A 24892-nucleotide genomic window follows, 5' to 3' on the forward strand; every position below is an offset into this window, starting at 1 on the left:
GCGATCACCGAGCATTGTTGGTCCAAAAACTGTGCACATGGCTTCCAAATTTGGCCCGACCAAATTCTTGCTTGGGTCAAATAAATTGCGTGTGAATTGGAACTGGTGCCGGGAGTGATTCGCTTCGCTTCGTTAAAGCATTGTTTAGTATGAACTATCTTTTTATAATTTGTTATACATCCTTTTTCCACATTCCGTTTCCGAAGTCCACGGTAGACTGCCATCTGTTAAAATTTTTTTTGTAAAATTATATTTCCCATCAGACCAGTTTGAACAACTGTGATAAAGTAATGAATATATACTATATATACTATAGTATCGGGTCAGTGGATTATGTGTGAACGCGCTCTCTAATAAGGCACGGGCCTAATTTGACTGAGGCCCTGGTGCCGTGTACCTTTTCTTCACCTCTGTCCGTCAAACAAACAATGACGTCATGACCTCTCCAGAGCGCAGCTTTTGGACTACCCATGATAAACCCATATCTGCGAGTGACTCATTTGATTTCTTTAGAAATGACATATAGGGCACAACTCCCCAAACTTCACTACCATACAGCGCATGAGGCAAAATTTTGAATTAATAAATATGAAAATTATTGCGCAATTTATCATTTAAAACAAAGGCTGTTTATTTTTAATGAATGAACTCATTGGCCGAGTTGTTTTCGAGATTTGGCTGGTGATAGCACACACATATCTTGAACAGCTCTTTTAAACGTGTTGTTCGTCAGGAAGTATATGAAAAAATTGCCGCAAGAATCGAATACGGTTAAACCGATCGCTATTTTTCTCAAGACCATCGTCGACTCGTATTGACTGAGACTTTTGAAGAAGCGCACTCGTATATAGCCTTTGTAATAAAGCCGATCGAAGAACGTGAACGACTCGCATGCGATGTAGTTCAGAACTATGGCGAAGGCCATTTGCAGCGCTCGTTGTTCCTTCGCGGTGGTGGGAGTCGATTTGGAAACTATGAAACGGCGCTTCAAACGACTGACGATCATTGCCGTGATTAAAACCACGTTAATGACGATCAATTTAAACATCGGTACTATCGCCGTCAAGTAACTGGAACCTGTATTGTCGGAAAACCTCCACCAAGCTGACACAATCGGGTTGACGGATCCCTCTTTATGTTTAACAAACGTAGCCAAACCCGCCGTACACGACACCGGTCGAAGGCTCCAGGCTGGTATGAAATTCGGCATGTAAACGAGAAGTGAGAAAACGTTTAGAATGAATAGTATCGCGTTGACGGTTTTTCGTGTCCAAAATAGACGATGTTTCAACGGGAAAAGTACGACGACTAAACGCTCGAAACTGATAAGCACAACGGTCCAATTCCTGATCAGTAAAAACACGCGATAGAACCCGATAAACGGATAAATGAATTCCCAGCCGTAGTACCAATCATCGCGCCGAATTATGATATCACCGAGTGCGTTGAATATGTGAATCGTTCTCAACGGAAACATGAAAAATACGGAAACCGAGTATAGTATATCATAAGCGGCGAGAACTTTGATCAGGTAATAAACCGCATTATTCATTCGACGGAGAATTATCAAAGTGAATACGTTTAGGACGATTCCAGAAAACGAAGTCGGTCCGTACAATCCCAGATACAAATAGACGCTGAATTCGTATTCCCATTTGACGGTTCGAGCGCGCCATTCATCGCATTCGAGACGAGTCGTCAGATTTATCATCTTCGATGGGTATATCACGCATAACGTGTAACTATATCGTTTCTCTTTTGTAGGTATCGCGATAATATTGGATTCAGCCGAATACATGACACGCAAACTTGCGTGAAAAACATGGAAACATTTCTATCAACATATCTACTATCTTATTACGCCTGATTCGTGTTGGAGATATAGAATTGCCATTTGAAATATTTATTTGAATTAGGTTCATAAATTTTAGATTTTAAAAACTACCGTCAACATTATTTTGCATTCTACATTGAAACCATAACGAACTCGGATACAACGATTCATCGGATATAACAAATATTCGTCCCAAGTAAGTAAGTAAATTTGATTGATTTCATACTGGATATAACGAACTATCGGTAAAAACAAACATATTTTCTGGTCCCGTGAAGTTCGCTGTACCAAAGTTCCACTGTACCAAGCGTATGAAAAATTGAAGTATTAGCTTTTCGCCCCCAGCCCTTCTTCGTGATCGTCTCGATTTCAATATGTCTTGGCTGGCCTGGGCACCTAGCAATTACTAGCATTGTTCTACGACGTGTTAACCCAGAGTACTGGCATATCATATATCCATTTATTTCGTAAAATGGATAGAACCAGTATTAACGGTATTCAATGACTTTGCGTTCTGATTGTCGCGTTAGGACAATACGGTTTAAAGACCCTGCTGGTTCGGTCGGTAAAACAACCCGTATGTAAACATACGGTTGACAGTGTAGCTTGTAGTCGCGTTGCCACGCTACCCGACGGCTAACTGTTTCAGTAAACCAGTACTCAGTGTATGCACACGGGAACTGATAGTTAGATATTAATCGGTGGACGTTACTAACGGTTTTCGTAGAGACGATTCGTATCACAGAAATACCGTCCGAAATACGTAGTCAGAATTACGTATAATCAACCACCGAAATGGCCGAAAAGAAAGTAGAATTGAACACGACGAGTACACAAACTGAAAAACAGCCCAAGTAAGTCATTGATGTCGTAATGTTGTTCATCATCACAGGTGCTTGGCTATCTAGTTGGATTGCAATGCACATGTAGTTAAGATTTGAATTTTTCTGATGCTTTTATTAGTTCAAAATCAAAGGTTTTATGCACCATGCTGTAAATTATATTTGAAAAATAAAGCGTTCATTCATTCATTCATAGCAGTCTAGAAATGTCGGTTTTTGGTTACCGGTATTTGTTTCGCATTGACTCTTATTCATTCGACGTATACTGACTTAATGATTTTTCAAACATTACATACGTAATTGGTAGCAATGCTTAAACGTATATACGATATGCGCGTATGATTCCGTCCTATGGGAAGAATCTGGCGCGATGATTTTTCCTAAAAGAGAAAGTTCTGATCATGTTTTTTCTTGTTTCTTTTATTTCCAGCTACCAAAGTGATTATTGTAGTTACACTTGTACGAACAGCATGTTTAACGTAAGTACATGAAGAAAACTGGGTTTACAATTACCAGAAACATGGAAACATTTCATATGGCTACCTGCTTGAAGACTGGATATTAAAAACAAGAAAACTGACAGTTTATTGAAAAATATCACACATATATTTCGAAATATTGTCCACAATAAATTCAATCATTCATTGATATATATGATATGACGGACCAATAAGGTTATTTAGAATTTGAATTTATCGATAATTGAATTGAATTGACCGGCAACCAGTCTCGCCCCGATATATCGATAACGCAGAGCACGTCCTCTCAAAAATAATCATTAAGATTTAACAAAAATACAATAAGATTTATTGAATATATCTATTTACAAAATAAACGCAACAATATTCACAATAGTAATTTTTATTTTGATACGCCAATATTGATGACGTAGAGCGCATCGACTCGCACAGAACCAATCAAATAGCAAATACTACGTATCAAAGACAATCTGTAACGGTTTTTACGGCGTTAAAAATATTGCATAAAATTTCTCAATGTGTCATGATTCAATATTTCTAGCCGACTGTAACAAAGAAACGACCGTACACGATATATCCGGATTGGAAGTCTGAGACTCTATCGCAGCCCTATCGTCGCCAGCCGTGGGTGTGGGAGGATGCGAATACGCCGCTAGGGGCCGGAGTGGCGAACTGGATGCCGTTAACAGGAGTAGCTGAAAAACCGCCCTATCATCCGTATTCACCGCAGAAACGATAGCCATGTTAAAAAGCTTTAATGATAAAAGACACTGACTGAATACTGAATAAGATCTATTAATTTAGAATGATAATTCCCGATTTATAAAATCCCCAGTTTATAGAAATTTAGAAAGGAACCAAAAACAGAGATTTTTATTATTTTTCATGAATTCTGTATTTTCCACTTTCCAATTCTATAAGGCCTAATGGGTTTTTATAAGTCCGCCACGTTCCAACGTGGTACCTGACGATTTTCAAAATATTTGTGTCGATATTTGTTTGTCTATTGATTGTTTGTTTGAATGTTTCTTTTTTTGTATATTTGTTTATTGATGATCTCATAGTATCAATATGTTAGAAAATAAAACACGGAAAAATATCGAATATAATGAGACACACGTGATTTTTGTATTATGAATCGGATCTTTTCGAGTGCTTCCTCATTTGCTATTCATACTCATTTTACAGTTCGTTGTTCATGGTGTTGTTGTTTCAAATTGCCGTTACAGTACAAAAAAAACCATTTTACAGTTGCTAGCCGCCATTTTGTTCAGGGTACTTATGTCCTGCGTTGTTGGGTCATTTCCTCCCTTATTGGAAACTATTCGTGATTCGTGTTTTATTATATTTCACCGGTTTTAATGGATTTTGACAATTTCGGCAACATTCAAACCTGTGTGTGAATCTCGAGTTTTCGGTAGATTCATCTGTCAATTTTTAATTTGCAACAATGCGACATGAAAACGATATAAAAAACACACGCGTATGAATTCAGGGATACTGAACTTTAAAGTTCGTTATTTTTAGAATCAATATTCCCAAAAATCTATCAATTTCAGGAACTTTGTGCACTTTCAGGCGAAATTTGAAATTTAAAGATATCTTGCCTAGTTTTCATTGTATAGCTTTTCAACTGTATCTATCGTCATTTCGGGCTTCGGCGCTGTTTTCAATGCGTGTATTTCAGAATATTGACTACAGGTCTTCGTCGTCATCGCCATCGCCCTGTTCTAGATACGAATCGGTCATCATGAGTAACCGTCCTTCGGTAACTTCGTCTTTCAATATACTAGACACCGGTTTGCTGAATTTGCGTCGGAAACAGACGAATAACGCGGTATAGACGATAAGCATCACGATGGATACAAGCGCCGCGTGCAGACCAAACGCGGCGACGGCGAATCTGACGTTCGCGGGATCGGAACGATTGTAAACTGGGTTCACATCAGTACCTACAATATTCAACCGGATCGAACATATGAAAAACTATTGTAGAATTTGGCAACAAATTGGTGGAAATTGATTGATTGTTTGTTTTCAAGCTTATATCTGCTGCTATCTCTAATTTTGTTGACAAAACGTACTCATGAACATAAACACAAGTTAAATTAACCTAATCATAGAAAAAAATATCAAAATATACAAATGACAATAGTTACACTGTTAAGTCTCCCCGATTCTAATGATTAATGTATACACAGAATATTGTTATAAGTTTTTAGAAAGTTTTCTGATGAAAAGAGGTTTACATATATTCACCTGGAAATCCATTCGGTTTATACAAAACGAATGCGACATGCATGAACCAACTGCCGGTCAGTATGATCAGGAAGGTGCGCCCGACAGCGGGTAGAATACCGTTCCGATATACGTTCTCTACCAGGAGGCAAAACGCCGCCCCGATCAGAACGGGTGCTGGTAGGAGTTGAACGACCGCTTGTAACGTCTCGACGCTACCGGTCGGAGTGTAGGCGTGATGGAGCGACCCGAGACCGAGCCATAGGAAAGCTAGAACTAGCGTAAGGTAATCGATTCCGTCGGGATACGCGACCCATTCTGACGTGGTCAACAGATCGACGAAGCCATGTACGACGAATAGGCTGAATACTGATGTAGCCTGCAGTTGATCGAGGCTAGTATAATTGCCGTTTTTCACGAAAGTCCATTTTGCACTAGAGCAACTCGCAAGCAATCCTGAAGATAAATGTTTAATACAGGCATTACACGAAAACCGTATATAATACATACATCCATTCACATAGACCATAATACAATGAGTTTTTCAAAACGTCATTTCACCTCGTTTGATATTAATGGTTTTTCAACTATACATTTCGCATTAGATGAACATTAAATTTTTAAGACGTTTGTATTCATTCGAGTACATAACATAAGACTTACAGGAAATACATATATATTTTCAATTTCGAATACCGGGACCTCTAACGATATACGTACCGATAAATGGAAATGCTATTTTCAGAGTTTGTTCGATTGGTAACTGTCGTTTCTTGATGTTACTCGGAAAACTGAGTCGATTCGTGTAAGGATTTGTGCAATAGATCGACTGCAAAAACAACAATATACGGAGAAATGTCCGGACACCACTTAACGCGAGATGCTGCTTATGAAAAACTGTTAGCTTCCATTGGGGGAAAAGATAACGCCCGGTAATGAACAAGTCAAAGTTGAACATTTTAGATCCTTATTTCTTACATTTTAGATAATAAGAACCCACTATTAATATTAACAGATTAAAAGTATTAAAACCGATAATTTATTGAATAAAAAAAAATATATTAAATGACACGACGTTTCGATCTCAACCTAGAGATCTTCTAGAAAATATTGTTGACATGTGTCGGCTGTAGCCCATGTTGCCTTCATCAGAACAAAATTAGAACTAAGTCAAAGACCATATGAGTAACTGACGTAGAATTGAGATGAGAAGAATTTGACAGAATAATTGAACAAGGTATGATAAAGCGTTTAGAAAATTGACAAGGCATTTGAAGATCCACTATTAGTAAGCTGTTTGTTCAGGGAAGGATTGTTTGATTTTAGGAATATAGTGCTTCATAATTGTTCTGATGAAAGCAACAAGGATTACAGCCGAAACATGTCAACATGGTTCACAGCCGAAACATGTCAACACTATTATTGCATGTATATGCAAATATAGCAAAAAAAGCATCTAAAATGTTCGCCTTGGCGTTTTGTTTACAAAAGATAACTTCATCGCTTTATGACGTAACTTACTTCGAAATATCGCTTTAATATGTTAAGAAACCACCACAGTCCAACGAGAATAAAATATACACTTAGATTGATATAGCCGTGAAATGAATCCATATTTATGTCTGTTTTCAGAAACTACTCCATAGCCATGTCGTAGGTGTCTCCGTATTTATCGTACGACGTACTTACGATTCAAACATATGTGGCATAAGATACGTCAAACTGCGATAGCATTAATCCTATTTGCGATTGATAATGCGATTATTTAATTTTTATTGCGGTATTTTTTTGAAAATACAATATCGTATCGTTGTACGGCAACACTGAGCTAATTAGTAAGTATTGGAATATCATGATTTAACAACAAAAAACTAGTTTGAAAATCGACACGGCGTGTTTGAACATATTGTATTTTATTGTGTTATCGTTTACGAAAAAATATTATATATCTATCTCATATGTATCATTATTATCATTATCATCTTTATTCTGGAGTCGAAGTTAGAATTTTCAGTGCCTTCGGAATGCGAAAGGTCTCTCAAGATATATCAGATGAGGCATTTTGCTGACAAGTATTTGTTTCGATATCGACGTCAGAACGCCTGATTATTTCGTTTTCACATCTTCAATTTTGATCCCCAGAAAACATCGGCGACTTTCGAGATCTTCGATATCGTCGCTTTTATGAGCATATTACGGTCGGGATTACCCGAAGAGACCTTGAACATTTGAGACATTACGAACAGAAATTTAGAGAAAATATTTTAACCACACTCTTCCCACATATTGCTGATTTTATCGACAAAATCACTCTATATGCATATGATCTCGGATCGCCCGGGATTTTTAACCGAAATTAGATCGCAGACGAGATCCGCACGCGCGCGCGCGACCCCAGAGTCACTTAGAGGAGAAATAAACCTTTTATTGCAGTTAAATCCTCTAAGATTTATTCAGATTGAGCGGTATAATTAAACGATGTGTATCGCGCTGAGGTCTCCGGGCGTGTTTACCGAGAACTTGCCAACTCAATATAATTTCCGACAAACAAAAACCCAATTGACGCCACCAACATCGGAAGTCATCATTATTGTATTATCTTAATATATAAGTATATATATAGTTAGCAAAGTGATGCGTATGACGTCATCGCGAGAATATAATGGCAGCCGACGAGGATTTCTACCCACTTAGAGTAGAGACAGGGTCCGCACGCCGCATACTCGAGAAAAGAGCGCGTATTGCAAACTTAGTCAAGACGTCGAGTGATCATCATTTCAGTTTAATCAATATAGCCGCCAATCGGTCAACTTTCCGCGAAAGAGGTACTTAATTACAGACTAGCGAAACAATATTGACTTTCCGCTTGCGACTCAAGTAGATTAAACCAACGATTTGATAGAAATTCGCTGTGTATAAAGGTTCGGACGAGGGTGTGAGGATACGCAGGTGTGGTTAAAACATCAGTCCACATTCCGTTCATTCAAAGGTAAGAACATTATTTACGCTTTAACATTTAAATGTTTGCATTTCATAAGTACTATATTCCTTCTTAAAATCATTCAGGATCTCGTCTTTTTAATTGCCTGACGTTTCGTGTAGTCTTTTTGATAATGAATCTTTTGTTCTTGAAAATACATCGCCCGATGTTCATAACTCTTAACGAATATTTCGAATATATGCGAATGTTTTCGTACTGATAACTTTATCACTGTATAAACATCGTTCAAAGACATCTCGAAATGCATATCCAATATCAAGTAATTCTATCTCGCATCATACAGTGCTTTTGCAATTTGTGATGCACAAAACTAGCGACGTATATGAGACTTTATCCCAAATAAAATCTACCGTCGAAAAAAAAACGAATATTTCTAACGAATTGCACAAGAGACAATGAAAATCATTTTTTCTCGGTTTCGATGGGAGATGTAGAAATATTCAGTATACTCGTTCCAAAGTTATGATTTCAATAAGACAGAACAAAACGGACTGGTTAAGATGACTGATAAAGAGACAAAACCGGCCGCAAATTGAGCTAGAAAAAAAAACTCGTAGATAGACAGAGTTCAAACTCACATGATTTGATACATATTATTATGATGATGTTACAAAACTCACAAAACTTGAGATACGTAATGAAATTGGAGATGTTCATTTCTTTATATTTATAAAAAAGCAGTACAGTCTTAAAATCATTGCGTATATATGTACAATCATCTTGAGTATTTCTAAACAAAAGCGACACAGTCATGATAATCATAGCTTAATCATTATGAATTACCGAGATTTAGTAACATTGAAAAGCACTGGCAGTGGAATCAAACTATAGATCTTTTAAACGCACGGTATAAGAATGTTTTAAAGCTTTTTATGTGAAGCGGCGCTTTCAAAATCCCAGCCGGTTTAATGTATCATCATCGTATATAAATTCCCCAGTTTCCACAAAGTGCATTGAACTACACACATTCTGGTGGATGCAAGGAAAAACAACCGGTGACATTAACCGCTTCTGTTCCCAGCGACGCGGCATTCATTGTTTTCGAAATAACTCGTGTAAACGTCGGAAGGATGTAAGATCATCGTCGTCGAAATTCCAACGCGTTAACCTGTTGCTATCTACGAATGATTAGGAAAATAGATTGATGGAAAAAATGAATAATGAAAAAGGGGGAATTATACGTTACTACATGTACAGTTGAAAAAGTATGGTGTCTGGCTTTAGTTCAGTGCCACGATTCGCTTTCAACGGAACGACGTTGAATGACCGCATACATACTTCTTTCGTCAGAAGAGGCTAAAAGCTCGTTTAGGGACAATGTTATTGGCATTTATCAGTCAAGCATCGGCGCGAACGTTATCTTTTTATTGGTAAATAGATGTATCAAGTAATGGACTTTCGTCAATTATTGTCTAATTAGGACCACTGTATTCAGGCTTACTGACGGATAGCCATCACGTGTTGTTCTTCACACGGCTTTCCATCCGTTTTTATTTTGATCGATCGCTTGTTCCATCGATGTTATAGGTTTTGTCGGGAAAAAATTTTTTTGGAGAAACACCCAATCGATTCGTCTCGTAATGCACAATGCTTGTATAATTACGCGTAGACGGGAAATTAGGAGAAATAACGAGAAATGACGAGGATGTAATAATTTGTAACAAGACAAAGATAGAAATGTTCGAAGTTGAAGAAACATTGTAAATCTGTCAAAAATGACGACGTGTCGAATAAAACTTAGAAATTTGATTGAATCGCATTAAAAGTTGTAAGAGAAATAGGCCAACCAGATTGCCTTGCTTTCAGGTCAAGTGACAAAGTGGCTTGTTATGATTCAACGATTTTATCCAGCTCTATAGAGAATATCCAAGACTCAGCTTCTGTGTTTTATGAATATTTAACTCACATCTGTTTCCAGTTGATAACCGAGTGTAACTACAATTTCAATTTGAATTTGAATATCAACACGCTAGTTACCTAGTGCAAACGCTGTTATTGGGCCGTTCTATGAATATTTTTTTTCTTCGTGCCTGGCGAAGGTCTCTAGGACAGGCAACTGAGGTCATCAAGGCGAAAGGAAATGACAGAATACATCCGTGTCTTCTAAGACAAACCATCACAAAGAATAAGAAAAATGTTTTTACAGTAAAGAAGCCACTAGTGTTGTTGAAACTGCTGTGTTTTATCTTCACCAGCTGGCAGTGTTTTCGGCCTTTTCTGCTTGACTTGGAGTTTAAGTAGATACAATCTTTAGGCCATAGTAGAAGAGCCCGGTACACTCTGACGTGGGGAATAGATAATTAGTTTGATGAAACCCCCTATATACAGAATTTAGAAGATTTAAAAGCCAATTTCATTAATGAAAAATTAATATCAGAAGACACGACGTTGCGAACTCTCGCTAGAGACCATCGTCAGGGGAAGGAGCAAATTTTCGAAAGAAAATAATGAGACTTAGTTGATAGAAGGCATTTATTAAAAACTAAGAAGGTCAATAAAACAATAGAAATTGGATACATTTGAAAAATCAATGCTGATGTTTGAGAGGGTCATTTAGTTAGTTTGCAGAAAATCTTTGAAAGCTTTCTATTTCATCATATCGTATATAAATGTTTAGCATCATCTGAAAGTTGTGGTTAAACTGGATACGCGATGTCGATGGTGTCCTGGGCTGATATACAATCCTGAAAGCGATTAGTAATTAGAAAGTTTCGTGTATCGGATGGTAAATCAGCCTTTATACTGTCTGCGCTTAATCCACTGAGATTGCGATAATGTGTGTAATCTATGTGCGACTCGAACCATTTGGTGAGCGATCATCTGGCTCGGTCAGTTGTCGATTTAATAATTGCGATATCATATAGAATCTCCATTGATTACACTGAAACAACCGACTCGTCTTGTGTGTGATCGATGTCTCAATATACGCGATACCGGACTTGTCTAATTGAAATATCCGAACGAACGACATCCGACGTACGAAGCAAATCTAATTCTATTGACACAAACGGTGTTAATTCATAATTAAGTTCACGATTCGATTTGCGATTTAACAGATCGGATTGAGTTGTAACGATACTTCGTGTGCGTTCGCGTTGGCGGTGTCCGTTCGTAAACAATCGCACGCGCCCGTCTATGAATTCAGCGGTTCTGCGACAACACGTATAAAGTCATGATTGTTTCAATAATTAATTCCTCCTTGCGTTCGATTCCGCCAAATTTCAACTACTCCGAACGCGCATTCGATTAAACAAAAGAATAAGAAATGTTTCGGATCGTTTAGGAATGATTTCTGATATATTTGCGGCGGGGGACGTATTGAATTATTTACATTGAGACGTGTTTCCTTCCTTGACAGATATATTACAGTAGAAGCGGTGTGAAGAAGTGTGAAAACTTGTCAAATATTCAACAACAACAAGTTTTATAAAGTGCGATCGACTACGTGAATATCACGTCTTCGAGAGTCTCTCTTGTCTTCGTGTAAATCTATTAAACTATTTTTTACCGCTCGTATCGTATTTTAGTTGAAAGTGATTGACGAGCTCTGAGAGCAAACAACGTACACTGGACTAGCGTCGTGTTTCAGCGAACAGCTGAGACGACTAGGTAAAGGAATACGCTGGGTGTTGTCGTACGTGGCAGAATGCATTTTTGTATTACGTGACCATAGTCCAGTGACCGTAGTCCGGTACATATTGAAATAAATACGATGCGGAAAATAAAAAAAAAAAACTATGATCGTAGAATTAAAGAAAAAATATCAATGAATTAAACACATTTTCAGATTTTCATTTGCCACACTCCGACTCTTAACTCTTACTGTTCTTTCTATTCACTTCTTTTCGCAGTAATTTCGGTTGTAAGATAATAATAATAGTGATAATGATAATGATTATACTAATGATAATGATAAAGAATATTATCTATATTGCGCCTTCCCATGTTGCCACGCCCAAAGCGCTGTTTCTCCAAAGTGTTTGTGGAACAACCATGTTTTGAGCTGTGATTTGAAACTATTGATTCAGTCCAGTATCCCAAGCCCGCGGGGAGGGAATTTCAAAGTTTGGGTCCAGTAGCCGAAAAAGCACGATCACCAAAGTTTGATTTTCTACGTATGGGATTAGATGTCTCATAAGACTTATGATATTTCGAATATTTCAATCTGGCGACTTGAGAGCGAAGTCTTGTATATGCTCTCCATGGGAGTCCAACGTACTACTTGTAGTAACAACTAATGAATTATTTACGACGGATGCTGAAGAAGCCTCGGTGAATTTAATTAGATTTATTTTCAAACCGTCACGTATAGTAATAGGGAATGACAATTGACGATCATCATTTTTAATATTACGGTACGTCATTTCCTGAGCAAACGACGCGAGTTGATGTGTTTGGTGTAGAAATTACATAAAGTTCACAGTTTCACGATGTAGTCTATCACTGATATTTAAATGTTATATAAAGGTTACATATTGATGTGTAATTCAAATATCAAGTTTTGAAATACAGTGTCGTATTCAACATTATGATATAACATATATACATCATGTTGTAGAGATGACACCTGACTCAAGCAACTGTAACAAGATAGTTACTCGAGTTCCTGACTAACTACAGCCGAACCTCGTTACAGCGAACTTCACGCGATCAGAAAATCTGTACATTATAACCGAGAGTTCGTTATATCCAGTACAGTATGAAATGAATTACATTTTCTTACTTGGGATCAAATTCTATGTTCATCATATCAAATGAATCGTCGTATCCGAGTTCGTTATAACGAGGTTCCTCTGTATATTGTATCTTGACAGAATGTTGTATTCCAATTTTTTAAGGCTAAGGGTACTATCATTGAAATTACAGAAATATAAGGGGCGATCACACGAGTATTTTTGGCACGGGCCATGTTTGGCCCGCACCAAAAACGTTGGACCAGGCCCGAGCCGAATTTGATGGCTATTGCATGTGAATTGCAACTGGTCCCGGAAGTGACTCACTTCACTTTGTTTAAGAATTGTTTGGTATCGAACGCGTGGTTTGCGTGTGAAGACGCTCTCCGATAAGGCACGGACCAAATTTGACTCAGGCCTGATCCGTGCCAAATAACCGGGCCAAATCATCTCCGTGTGGTCGCGGTTTAATTCACGTCGCCGCTGCTGTAGTTGTATTCGCGTTTCAACCTGTTGTATGTACTGCAGACGATGTTTGTATAATTTGGCCAATTAGTCTTACGAGTGACCGTCAATAGTTTGTTCTTGTCACGGAAGTCGCCGATTGTAGCCTGGTATCGATTGGTTGAGCAAATGTTGCCTTTAACGAGCCGGCTACAGTACAGACGAATCTGTGGCGGCCATTGTTTCCGGGACAGATCCCATTCAAACGCTTTTCCTACGCTGGCGAGTAATTAGTAAACCGCTCGGAGGCGTACGCCGCCAATTTCCGCCCGGAACCGCCAAAACCACAAATTAACTAATTATATAGATCATAATTCTAAAGTAATTCTGGCGATGCAGTAGGTTTTAATTGAAATTATAGAAAGCCGAAAGCATCTCATTCTAGCGTCCCAATCGAAGAACAACTCTTCCTGATTGTAAGGCAGATATACATAATGGATTAAACTGCGAACTAAAGTTCAGATACAGGTTAAATGATATACATTTCTGGTATATAGCTTTGTAAAGATTTTACCAGTGCACCATAGCTTCAGTCAGATACACGATGAAATTATAAAAAGCTTACTGAAATATAAAACGTAAATGGAGATAGAAAAATGGCGATATGGGCAGCAGGCAGTTCAAACGTTTGCTGAAAATCGACTTCGTACAAAGAATGCATTTTTAGAGACTATTCAAAGCATTCATTTACGATCCTTAATGGTGAACGGCAAATAATCTCCATCCCAACGGCCACAAGCAAGAGATGACTCGATAAACAAAGTTTGGGTTCTTTTGAGCGTGGGACCCCCGTTGTTCAGTCATGAAGGTTTGACCGAGTCATGTCTTAAACTAAAATGTAACACGATAGTCTGAAATTAAGCAAAACTCATACGTTTTAGTATTCTATCTATTCAAATATTGATTACTTCCGCAATATTCGGCAATTAAACATCTAAATTTGTCAGAGGATGCTAATTGTATTTCTGTGTTGCAGAAATCACATGAATTAATATTCCACGTTCTTGCGCAAGATCTTTTACCATAGATAACCCGTTCAAAATCTTCAGTTTTCTCAGAAAGCGAAAAAAGATACGATGAACGCGAACGCGTTAAACTAATTCTTGTAAAAGGGGCGCACGACTGCGAGAAGCCTTTTAACCGACCACGGCATCTATATCTTAGCTCTCATCGTCTAAACACGAACCGATGAAGACGTTGATTTTAAGCCGAGATATGAAAAATTCGCGGTATTTAATTAGCCCCGGGTATAGTGGAGATATTGTACTCAAATATTCCTAAAAGCTCTCGCAGATTCTCTCCATGTGTAGGCGCCTGCATCGCGATAAATTCTAACGAGAAATTTGCGTCAAATTACACATTCTAAGTCCCTTGGTATGAATTTTCATTCACAAGGTCAAAAGCGTTCGTTTACGTCAAATCTCTTCACCTATAATGCTTAGTACTCGAATTTCAGCTGAATTTGAAATTCTTTATAGTACTCGAAAACATCGCAATAACCGTAAAGGTAAAGGAGAATCCGACAATGATAACGAAAAATTAAGTCCGAATATGTTTCCTTGAGCTGGTAGTTTATTCAACACTTTGACTTTATGGTAATAGTCATCTTCATAGTCGAAACGTTGAATAAACTATAACCAGCTCGAGGAAACCTTTTTCGGACTTTATTTTTCGTTATCTTTGTAGGATTCGCTATACATTAAAGCTTCATTACATATGTATCATTTATTATTTATCATTATAATATATATTGATGGTAAATTCAGAAATTTGTTTTACATGTTCTAATGTTTCGTGTTACTTTGATGCGTTTGATTTTTACACGCGTTTTTGTACGAATATATTTTACGACCAGCCACGAACAATGTTGCTCGGTATCGCGGCGGCGCGTTCGGTCGTGTTATTCCTGCCCGACTAATCAACCTCAATAATTACCGACATTAATCATAGAAAACGGCACCGCCAGCCGCACGTACAGGTTCGTCGCGCAGAACCGATGGGGTTTGTAAAAACTATACCGCAGGACAAATTGCCAACACTACCGGGGGCACCAACGGAAACTTGTCAAAAACTACTACGTAACCAACGGGGGCTTGTGAAATCGCGATGGCCAGCTCTTCACAAGATGTGGTCCACGGCGTGGTTCACGTATCAATTATTTCAGCCGACAGATTTCAATATTAGCTGTGACAACGAACAGCACTTGACTCGCGTACTTGTCGCCCTATTGCTACTTATTAGGTTTATTTGGTTACCACTTATGACTGGCTATTTATCTTCAGGTGCGCGCGCCACTGTTTTATTGCAGAGACAAACGTCGTTTCGTGTTACGTCTAATGAGTCAAGACGATAGGGAGAAAAAAAACGAGGATCGTACGCGCATGTGCCACGGCGATATATAACCGGCGGTCATCATCAGACCACGAGTCATCCGTACTCGGAAATATTGAAGTGGCTTAGTAATATAGTTGACTACCCCGATACTTTATTATTTACGTGTCAGGAGCTAACATCAGAATCTATTTCATTAGATGCCGCCCTCCCTGATTGTCCGTGGTCATTTTTTGCCAGAAGACAATATGCAATAATTATGCGTCCGTAGACTTTTCAAAATCAAAATCACCCAAGTTCAACTAAAGGATATTTAATGAGGATTGACGTAGAAGTTCTATGAAGATAAGTCGAGATTTCAAAGTATCGCAGCGTGCGACAACTTGGTCCTATAAAGACCGCAGTGGCAAACAAAAGCCCCTATAACCCGGTGGATAAAAGTCTGTACCAGGGTTTATAAGTAAAAGCAAATTTCAATTGATATTGCATTAATTTCCTATGCACCATTTTCCCCTCAAAAAATCACATAAAAAATCGTCAATCAGGTTTTGATAAGTACTTGCTAATACGCCTACGACAACAACTGTGTCGTTTGTCTTAACACGGATATTACCAGACACTTTAAACTAGATGGATTTGAATTTGCCGTAAAATGTACATCGAAAACCACAATTTCCATTAACAAATATCCGGTTCAAACACGCTTTGTTTCCAAAAATCGAACCGTTTTACTGGCGACGGAGTGGAATATTTGAATCCCCCTCTTCCGTCATAAAGCGATCGGATGTTCTTAAAGGTTAATCAGCTTTTCGTGAAGGTCCTACGAAAGGATTTTCAGAAAATAACATCCAGGGTACATTTCTATCAACCATGGTATTGACCGTAAAAAATTCGTCAGGTCAGGTCAAGGTTGAAACCGGTGTCGGTTATTCATGTGACGTTACAGGGCAAGTATTGTTATCGCCAGGTGCAGGCGGCTTACTGTAGTAGGTCGAATCTGAATGACGTCATGGACTAGAGTCTAATCAGTGAACCGTAATCGTACCCTGTACCCAATCAAAGACCGGTCCAAAAGTTTCAAATATTTTCGAAGTTTTATAGTAACCGGACTGCGAAATCTTGAAGTGCCATCAAGTTAAATTAGAATTAAAATCTTGTCGTGAAGATTCGATGAAAATCATAGATCAACAGCTACAATTCAAGATACCGTGTACAGAACTTCCTATCTTATCAGTTACGAATTAATTTAAATTCATTTCACCGGGACCCGATGCATGTAACACCGGAGGGCTGGACAAACATTACGGCTTACGACCTTATTATAGCTGGTTCATCCTTAACTCTATGCATGCTGGGGGTGACCGGAAGTAACGGTCGTCAAACCTTTGAAATGTGCGTGACGTTACATCACATAACGGGTAGTGTTGCTATGGCCCTATAGATGGAATATACATCGAGCTTTGTACTTCATGTTATGTCTGTTATCACGCGGAGGCCTTGGCAACACACTGAAGCTGTTCCTATATCCATACAAGCACCAGCCGTGTATACAGCACATAGGCCTATGACAGAGCGTTTAGACACGGCGCATACCTGACATAGATAGATTTTCACAGTAGCACTACATACACTGTATCATTCTAACTCTTATCAGTGTTTATTTTTGGCCGGCGTAGTCGCATCAGTGAAGTATGTCATTCAAATTACACTGACTTTTTGTAGATTTTCTGTCATTTTGACCCCTCTGGGAATTTAGGGTGACCCCTCTGGGAATTTAGGGGGTCACAAAGACCCCCTAATATTCGGAGACACCTCGAGGAATACTTTATTTCAGCTCATGAGAGGATACTCAGCAATAGAGGATACTAGAGAAGACATATTGACTGAAATTAAAAAATAATTTTTTAAAATTTGATTTTTTGACCTTTCGTTGACCTTGAGATATTGACCATCATAATGACCCAAGGACCCCAAAACTTTTCCCAGTGATCAACAACGGCCCTAGCTTGGATAAAATGGAGAATTATAATCAGTTTCTCTCTGATCTCTTTTTTTCCTTGGCTAATTACTGTAAAAAAAACAGGCTTATTTAGTACAACCACACCCTGGGTGGGGCCTTCTGGGGTCCCTCATCTTACCCCAGACAGCAAAATTTTTGAAAAGTATAGATTTTTAGATAGAATAGGTTGTTCTGAAACAGAAAATATATAGTTTTACTATGTCCCTGTTAGTATAAAGCCCTCATAATTGCTTTATTATCATGTACTGAAAGTAGTTAAGAACAAATCAGAGAATTCTGAGATCTGAAAATTTAACAAAGTTGCATGCAAAGAGTTAAGCTCTCAGACTATGAAACAAATCGATGTCATAAAGACACGACTATTTCTGTCACCGACAAATATATTAGTCGCAATCTTTACATCTATTGTATTGTAAATCGTGAATATTGCTAAAAACTGCTGCCTGGAAAACAAATGAAAATAATTTTTATGTTATAAAGGTTATTATCAAAATGACGGATAGCCGGCGTCGTCCATATGGCTTTATCAATCCTAGACAAACAATATATAATCATAAGCAATGTACACAATTCGAGACAGATAGTTTAAGTCGCGATCACACTTTTTGGCCCGGGCCAAATTGGCCCAGAACAGCTGTTCACACGGCTATATATTTAAGCATAGGATTTGAAAACGAGATTTTTGTGCAATGGTATCGAATAAAAACAGATAGACAATGAAATTTCTATAAAACAACGGCACCGATACTATTCTCATCTACGTAGATCGGCGCATGAATCGAGACGCAGTTTATGCACCCCACCCGTGTGAACCTATACACCGCGTTACTTGGTATTCGGCGCTTGTAACGTGAGAGCGCGCGCGCGCAGTTTTTTAACTTCATTTTCAATCGCAATATGAATCATTAGACGGCGAAGTCGTAATTGGCCGGTGAAATGAAATTTCCATACATCAAGCTATTTGTAACAACGGCAAGGCACTTCGACAACAAACACAATATTCACCTAATCCAATTGCAATATCATTATTCCCATTCGCAACGGCGAAAATTCGATGTACCGTAAATTCAATATTATTGTTCTATCGCAAAGAAAGCAGTTGAAAAATGAGGTGTGGATAGAACGGAATTAATTATATATGAAAGACTGGCGAGGTGTTTACGCATTGGTTACATCGTATATCAAGTGTCTGTGTCGAAGAGATCAAATGTGCTTTGTGGTGGTGAGTGCGGCGAAGATAGGGTTACTTGAATTTCTATTTTTTTTGGAAAATGTTCAAAGTCAGAAAACAACTACCCAAGAATCAAGTTTGTTATACGCGATGAATAGCGTCGTTATTGATATGTTTGTATCTATCCGATAGTAAGTCGCGAAATTGTAAATACCGATAAAACCCATTAAAAAGAAAATAGATTCAGTCGCAATCAGGACAATCCAACTTACAATAACCACGGTATAATCCAACAATACAGAAAACACACTGTATATTGTCGGATTTTAACGTCGTTTCAACAATCCAACTTATGTTTTCTTAACGGCATCTTCTTTATCAAGCCTAATACCATGATTTATTCAACACTTAGCTATATTTTGGTTAATCTTGTTGTTCACGTGTATTCTTTAGAGACTGTCGTGGTTTATATATAATGGGATACAACGTCACCATGATCCGCGTGGTAAGTTTCATTCTGACCGCTATTGTCTGCGTGACGTCATCTTCGCAGTTCGACGGCGACTTTTCGGAAGGACAGCGGTAAGTGAAAAGGTTCATCCTCCGTAACTGTGATATGTGATATACAATGAGATGCAAACGCACTTTCAACAAATTGAAAAAAATAAAAAACGAAATTTATCAATCAAGACAATGGTCTCTAGAGAGGGTCTGAAACGTTGTGTGTTTTAAATTCCATCTTAATTTTTGGTAAATAGATTTAGTTTCTAATCTTTTATATTTGTTTAAATTAGGTTCTAATCTTGCAATCCCTTCTCCAAGCCTGAATGTGGCCATTCTACTATATAAAACACCAGGGTGGATCCAGTGACAACTGGTGAGGGTAGTACGACTAAAAAAGGGCATAATCCGCATAATTTTCGCGACGGTAGCACGTTCCTACCGTCTGAATCACATACGTACCGCCTGCACATCCGTAGTTAACATCTAAAACAAAATTTCCATCCTGTCAATAGTCGAGTGTCAGTTTATTCGTCACACGAGTATCCACTTTATGCACGTCTTTTGCAGGGAACACAAACGTTTATCGTTGAAAAGACAAGACTTGACAGCGTTGAAAAAAATCGTCGATGACATCGACTCGGATTTCGCTACTGTTCAGTAAGTTATGACTCTGTTCGATTGATATTCCGTGAGACCAATAAATCATGTGCTGTTTGAGTGATTCACTCTGTCTTCTATACATCATATCTTATTTCTTGCGTTGCAGAAAATGATTTTCATTTCGTTTATTTTATATGCAGTTAGAAAAAAATGAAAGCGTATGTTTCGATTTCATTTCGTTTGCCTGCAAAATGCGAATCAATGCGATCATGCGAATAAATTTTGCTCGTGTAAAATCTGAAATCTTTTAGAAATTGAATGTTTGAATCGATCTATAGGACAAAAGCATGCCTGCTTAACGGCTTAGACGTGTCCGAATGTCCCAGCGCCTCTCTGGCTGAAAACCAGAGCCTGGCGAAAGCTAACGGCGAAAAACTACGTGATGATGATTCTAGGTATACACAACATGATCGGTAGTTGTCTGTGAAATACCTCTTGAACCCTAGTTCTGCTACCCCCCTTCTTAGACAAGTAGATTCGAATTACTGCTTCGGCTGTTTTTAACCGAAAACAGCGACCAAATCCTGCTTGCAATAAGTCGCTTTCACTACACTTGCCGACCGCGTCCACTGCGAACTACGAGTAGAATAGTTTTATTCACTGAACTTTCCCCATCCCTCACGCTCTATATAAATATGTAAAACAGATCCAGCCCTTCAACGCCCTCCCTCGGCAAGTTTTCAAACCTGGTGGAATCGGTACAGTATCCCATCTGAGGGAGGATGGCGCTTTAAACAAAGATTTCCACTATGCGAATTTTGTTTCGACGATTATCATCAAAACCTCGCAAAGTTTTATTAGGACATGATATGTAAATAGATTTGAAGGGCTGGTTCTTACTATGCACAAAGCACCACCACAAATTTGCACTCATATTATACGCGCTTAGTTGATCGGCTTAGAAAGTCGCGTCGCCAGCTGCGCGCGCATGCTTGATATCGTCACTTCCGGTCAGCCTATATATGAGGAATAAACGACCGTTTTCGGTAGCGTTTTGTTTTTTTGTATGGGCGCTAACGTTAACAGGCTTTTCTAGCTTTGCTAAGCCTGTGTAAATTGTATCTATTTCTATACAAACAAGTTTTTATTTGAATTTGAATTGACCGCAATTTTCGGTCGCAGCATTATCAATTTGATACACTGACGAAATGTGATGAACTGTGAAATATCTGCACCGATGAAAAGTGTCTAATATTATGACAGAATAAAAACGATGTAAGAAACCGGAAGTGACGATTGCGCATTTTGACGCTTCGTGCGATGTGAATTATGCACAGATTTTTGATGTCGTTGTCGTTTGTTGTTGTGTTGCGTATAGGAAGAAATGGGACCCGTCGTGTTCAATAGGAGCCGGGATGCCGGGTTATGACTGTCGTCTCGATCAGATCAACGGTAATCAGGATATCGTCGATTGGTTAGGCAACGACGACTTGAGCCCCGGAAAACGTAGCGCATCGGCCACGATAGGAACGATACCCGAGCAAACATTTTCACCAAAGTCAAACTCCCTCCAGTAAGTAGAGAGACAACGCTTAAACCGATTCGAATGTTTACATATGAAAAGCTAGGTAAGTTCTCACATCTCGGACTGGCGGTATCATTTCTGCGAGATGATATCTTTGTATACTTGTATAATATATGAATTTAGGCAAAAGAAACACGAAGGACCAAAATGAAAACCGAAGCGTATAAAATCCCACTATAGTTGAATAAATTCATTTTAGACTGAAGAAGAGTGGTAGAAACCACCCGAAATATCATTGATATTTTAAAGCTCATTTGGTGTTATACTCCATGAAATAACCGGCCGCGGTTTTTGCTGATCACATCATTTCTCACTGAGCAGTTGGCTCAAAAATGGGAAGTTTGATCATAACCATTGAATATATAGAATCGTGTCCGTCAAAAACACATCTTCCATTTTTGTTCTTATGACACGAGAAACGGGACGATATTCGGATTATCTGATTTGTTTTGTCGAGTCTTTTGTGAATTTTCTTTTCTTTCCTAAATCTTTCGAAATCGCAACTGTCTCACCGTCAGGGGATTGCAGAGCGATCTCCGACCAACGTGGAAGCGAACTCGATACGTCGTGTTATGTAGTGATCGGCTCCTAGGAGAGGTAAACACTCAACTACCAGCTTTGAGAAATATCGTTTCCTCGCTGAAATCCTGACTCTGGCGAATTCGAAGAATTTAAACCTATCGTTAGGCAGTAATATAAGCCGATAATAGCGAAGTAATAGCCAAGTGTTTTGTGCGCTTCTGAACGTTTTGTGTTTGAAACTCGTTCAGTAGTTTTTGGTCCCAGCGGTGTTGCGATCAAGATATTCTACTGGAAGATCTTCGGTCGTAAATGGAAACGTGTTTTATTCTGTGCTGGAGTGATTAATAATTTAAATGTTCCACGCTGATTTCTAAATGAATATGATGTAAAGACTGCAATCTTTCCGCACTGACCATAGCGTGGACGCTTCGCTTGAAGCAAGCTCCATAACTGGGGAATTTGACACGCAATCTCTCGGAAATTGCATATTGGAACTCGATTATGTAGCCAATGACGCTCTTGCTCTATCTGAAATATGCCTTGGTCTTTTCTCCCGGACCGCTGCCTTCCAATTCTCCTAGATCCGCCCTGCAATAACATATCAGTTCACTTTTCTAGCGGTTTTGAAACATTCCAAGAATTACTTCACTTGATCGTGCCAAATATATACACACATTATACAGCCAAAGTTTCAAAGTTTCAAAGTTTTCAAAGCTGTTTTTTGATTGATATACATTAGTCAGTCGCTTTGGTAGATTTGGGGGTTTGTACAGTAGTTAGTTTCAGCAATGTTGTAACAGATCATAATAGTAAACGTATGTCTACCTCTGCGTTGTATTATGCACATCCAAGCACTTTGCACTTAGAAAAAACTTCGTTCCGGCGAAGCTGATGTATTTCGACATTCTTTTCGAAAAATCACGTCGAAATCGATTACGTAAATCGAATCAACCTAATTCTCGGCAATCTGCCATTCAATTTCATTACAAATTTGAACATTTGTACGTCGTGACGGATACTAACATACGAGCAAAACAATTTTCTTCCAGAGCCATTCAGGACTTAACCAGAAAAAGAGTCGGACTCCAATTCTTGAAAAAATTGATTGAAGAACAAGACAGGCAACTCCATGTCGCGCAGTAAGTTTAGCACATAAGCAGATAAAAACCCACGTATCTACAGATTGAAAGAATTTAAAAACAAGAATTTATTGATTCAATCTAAGATATATAGAATACACGACGTTTCGATCTCATCCTAGAGATCATCGTCAGGTGTGAAACGTCGAAACGTCGAAACGTCGTGTATTCTATATATTCTAGATTAAATAAATAAATTCTTGTTTTTAAATTCTTTCAATCTGTAGATAGTGGGTTTTTATCTTATTATCCGTTCACCACGTTTGAGTGTGGTTATCGTTCCATTAGCACATAGGCATTAAGTCTTGTTACGTCATTAATTAATCGTCTAATTTCTATTTTCTACTATGAAAAAAGTCTAAATTGTTTTGTTTCATTCGCAGAAAGAGAAATTGTTACGTGAACCTCGGAGGCCATTGCCAGGCAGAAACGGCGTACGCAATGGCCAATCAAATACGATATTTGAACAGTGCCGATAGTCCTGGACGCAAGAGAAGATCTCTGTCAGCTTTCATCGCTAAACGACTGTCATCAGCTTTAGCCAATGAACAGTCATGAGTGTAAGTAGTCTGTGCTAAACGTAACCTATATTTGCACCGGAGACCATTGACCCCCGAGACCAGGACCCGGTTTTACGGTGGTTTTGAGTTGGTTACTAATTGAAATCAGTAGCCATTTCAAAACTGAGGCCTCAAATCATCACAACCCGCGACCATGGAAAAACGATAATATCAAGCTCGATTACAATAGTCTCACAATATATAGTACGAAAAAGTCCAAGAACCCACTTATTCCGATTTTATTAGCCACAGTCAGCTGGAATGAGGAAACATACACATAAACCTAGTTCATAAACAAAGGATCTGTTAATCTTTAATATTCTCTCAACAAGCTCGATACCACAAAGCCAAAACCGATTTACTAATATCAATTCGTTTCATTTAGATTCTATGGACCTACCTACTTTTTCATTATTTGAAATGTTTGATAGTACTAACAGATTCACGTTACGCACCTATTTTGCAGGGCTGTTTCACGACCGCAGTGGAGAAGAGACTGTCTGAATTTAACCAACCGATACGATACAGTCATTTGTAGGATCACGCGAATTTTTAACTAATATCTCGTCGACCCGTCCTCATTTTACAATAACTGATGAATCTTTCTAAAACGTTCGCTTTTAACGATATAAGATTGACGATTTATGTAGATTTACCCCCAATAAACTGGAATCGAAGAAAAATATTGCCCTTCCCTCAAATTTATCAACCTAAAATTCGTGCAGTTATTTTTGAGAAGTCCGACGAGTATCCGAAACGTTTCACCGTGTAATTTAGTGACAGATGGTTTTCATTAACAAATAAAGATAAAGTTGAATAATTAAAAGACGTGTTTGTGTTCTTGTCCGTGTCGATTTTTTTATCTCGAATCTCACCTCGACTTCACTCG

At 38.4% G+C, this 24892-nt stretch overlaps 4 protein-coding genes across 4 annotated transcripts; 2 read left to right on the top strand and 2 right to left on the bottom strand.

Moving 5' to 3' along the window:
• Positions 1–649: 649 nt before the first annotated feature.
• On the bottom strand, positions 650–1798 carry LOC141913034 (uncharacterized). Its single transcript, XM_074804473.1, has one exon. It carries the CDS (start codon positions 1796–1798, stop codon positions 650–652), a length of 1149 nt encoding a protein of 382 aa, XP_074660574.1.
• Positions 1799–2480: 682 nt separating this feature from the next.
• On the top strand, positions 2481–4263 carry LOC141913164 (uncharacterized). Its single transcript, XM_074804628.1, has 3 exons — positions 2481–2688; positions 3107–3155; positions 3697–4263. The coding sequence occupies exons 1-3, from the start codon at positions 2630–2632 to the stop codon at positions 3892–3894; spliced, it is 306 nt and encodes a 101-aa protein (XP_074660729.1). The 5' UTR covers positions 2481–2629; the 3' UTR covers positions 3895–4263.
• A 503-nt stretch (positions 4264–4766) lies between these two features.
• Positions 4767–5922, bottom strand: LOC141913035 (transmembrane protein 45B-like). Its single transcript, XM_074804474.1, has 2 exons — positions 5415–5922; positions 4767–5107 (listed from the first exon to the last, which is right to left on the bottom strand). The coding sequence occupies exons 1-2, from the start codon at positions 5920–5922 to the stop codon at positions 4851–4853; spliced, it is 765 nt and encodes a 254-aa protein (XP_074660575.1). The 3' UTR covers positions 4767–4850.
• Positions 5923–8094: 2172 nt separating this feature from the next.
• LOC141912827 (uncharacterized) lies at positions 8095–24811 on the top strand. The gene is made up of 7 exons (XM_074804242.1): positions 8095–8382; positions 19547–19675; positions 20165–20254; positions 21576–21770; positions 23354–23443; positions 23827–24003; positions 24470–24811. Exons 2-6 carry the CDS (start codon positions 19569–19571, stop codon positions 23999–24001), a joined length of 657 nt encoding a protein of 218 aa, XP_074660343.1. The 5' UTR covers positions 8095–8382; positions 19547–19568; the 3' UTR covers positions 24002–24003; positions 24470–24811.
• The last annotated feature ends 81 nt before the right edge of the window (positions 24812–24892 follow it).

This window comes from Tubulanus polymorphus, chromosome 11, assembly GCF_964204645.1.
Source record: "Tubulanus polymorphus chromosome 11, tnTubPoly1.2, whole genome shotgun sequence".
Classification (NCBI taxonomy): Eukaryota; Metazoa; Nemertea; class Palaeonemertea; order Tubulaniformes; family Tubulanidae; genus Tubulanus; species Tubulanus polymorphus.

What these genes read in the sequence shown, in the direction of transcription:
- LOC141913035 (XM_074804474.1), bottom strand. Translation starts at nt 5,922, where the DNA reads ATGGTCTATGTGAATGGATGTATGTATTATATACGGTTTTCGTGTAAT. An exon ending in TAAACCGAATGGATTTCCAG is followed by an intron (nt 5,108 to 5,414) that starts GTGAATATATGT and finishes TGAATATTGTAG; the next exon opens with GTACTGATGTGAACCCAGTT.
- LOC141913034 (XM_074804473.1), bottom strand. Translation starts at nt 1,798, where the DNA reads ATGTATTCGGCTGAATCCAATATTATCGCGATACCTACAAAAGAGAAA.
- LOC141912827 (XM_074804242.1), top strand. Translation starts at nt 19,569, where the DNA reads ATGGGATACAACGTCACCATGATCCGCGTGGTAAGTTTCATTCTGACC. An exon ending in CCAAAGTCAAACTCCCTCCA is followed by an intron (nt 21,771 to 23,353) that starts GTAAGTAGAGAG and finishes ATTTTCTTCCAG; the next exon opens with AGCCATTCAGGACTTAACCA. An exon ending in AGGCAACTCCATGTCGCGCA is followed by an intron (nt 23,444 to 23,826) that starts GTAAGTTTAGCA and finishes TTTCATTCGCAG; the next exon opens with AAAGAGAAATTGTTACGTGA.
- LOC141913164 (XM_074804628.1), top strand. Translation starts at nt 2,630, where the DNA reads ATGGCCGAAAAGAAAGTAGAATTGAACACGACGAGTACACAAACTGAA. An exon ending in CAAACTGAAAAACAGCCCAA is followed by an intron (nt 2,689 to 3,106) that starts GTAAGTCATTGA and finishes TTTTATTTCCAG; the next exon opens with CTACCAAAGTGATTATTGTA. An exon ending in GTACGAACAGCATGTTTAAC is followed by an intron (nt 3,156 to 3,696) that starts GTAAGTACATGA and finishes CAATATTTCTAG; the next exon opens with CCGACTGTAACAAAGAAACG.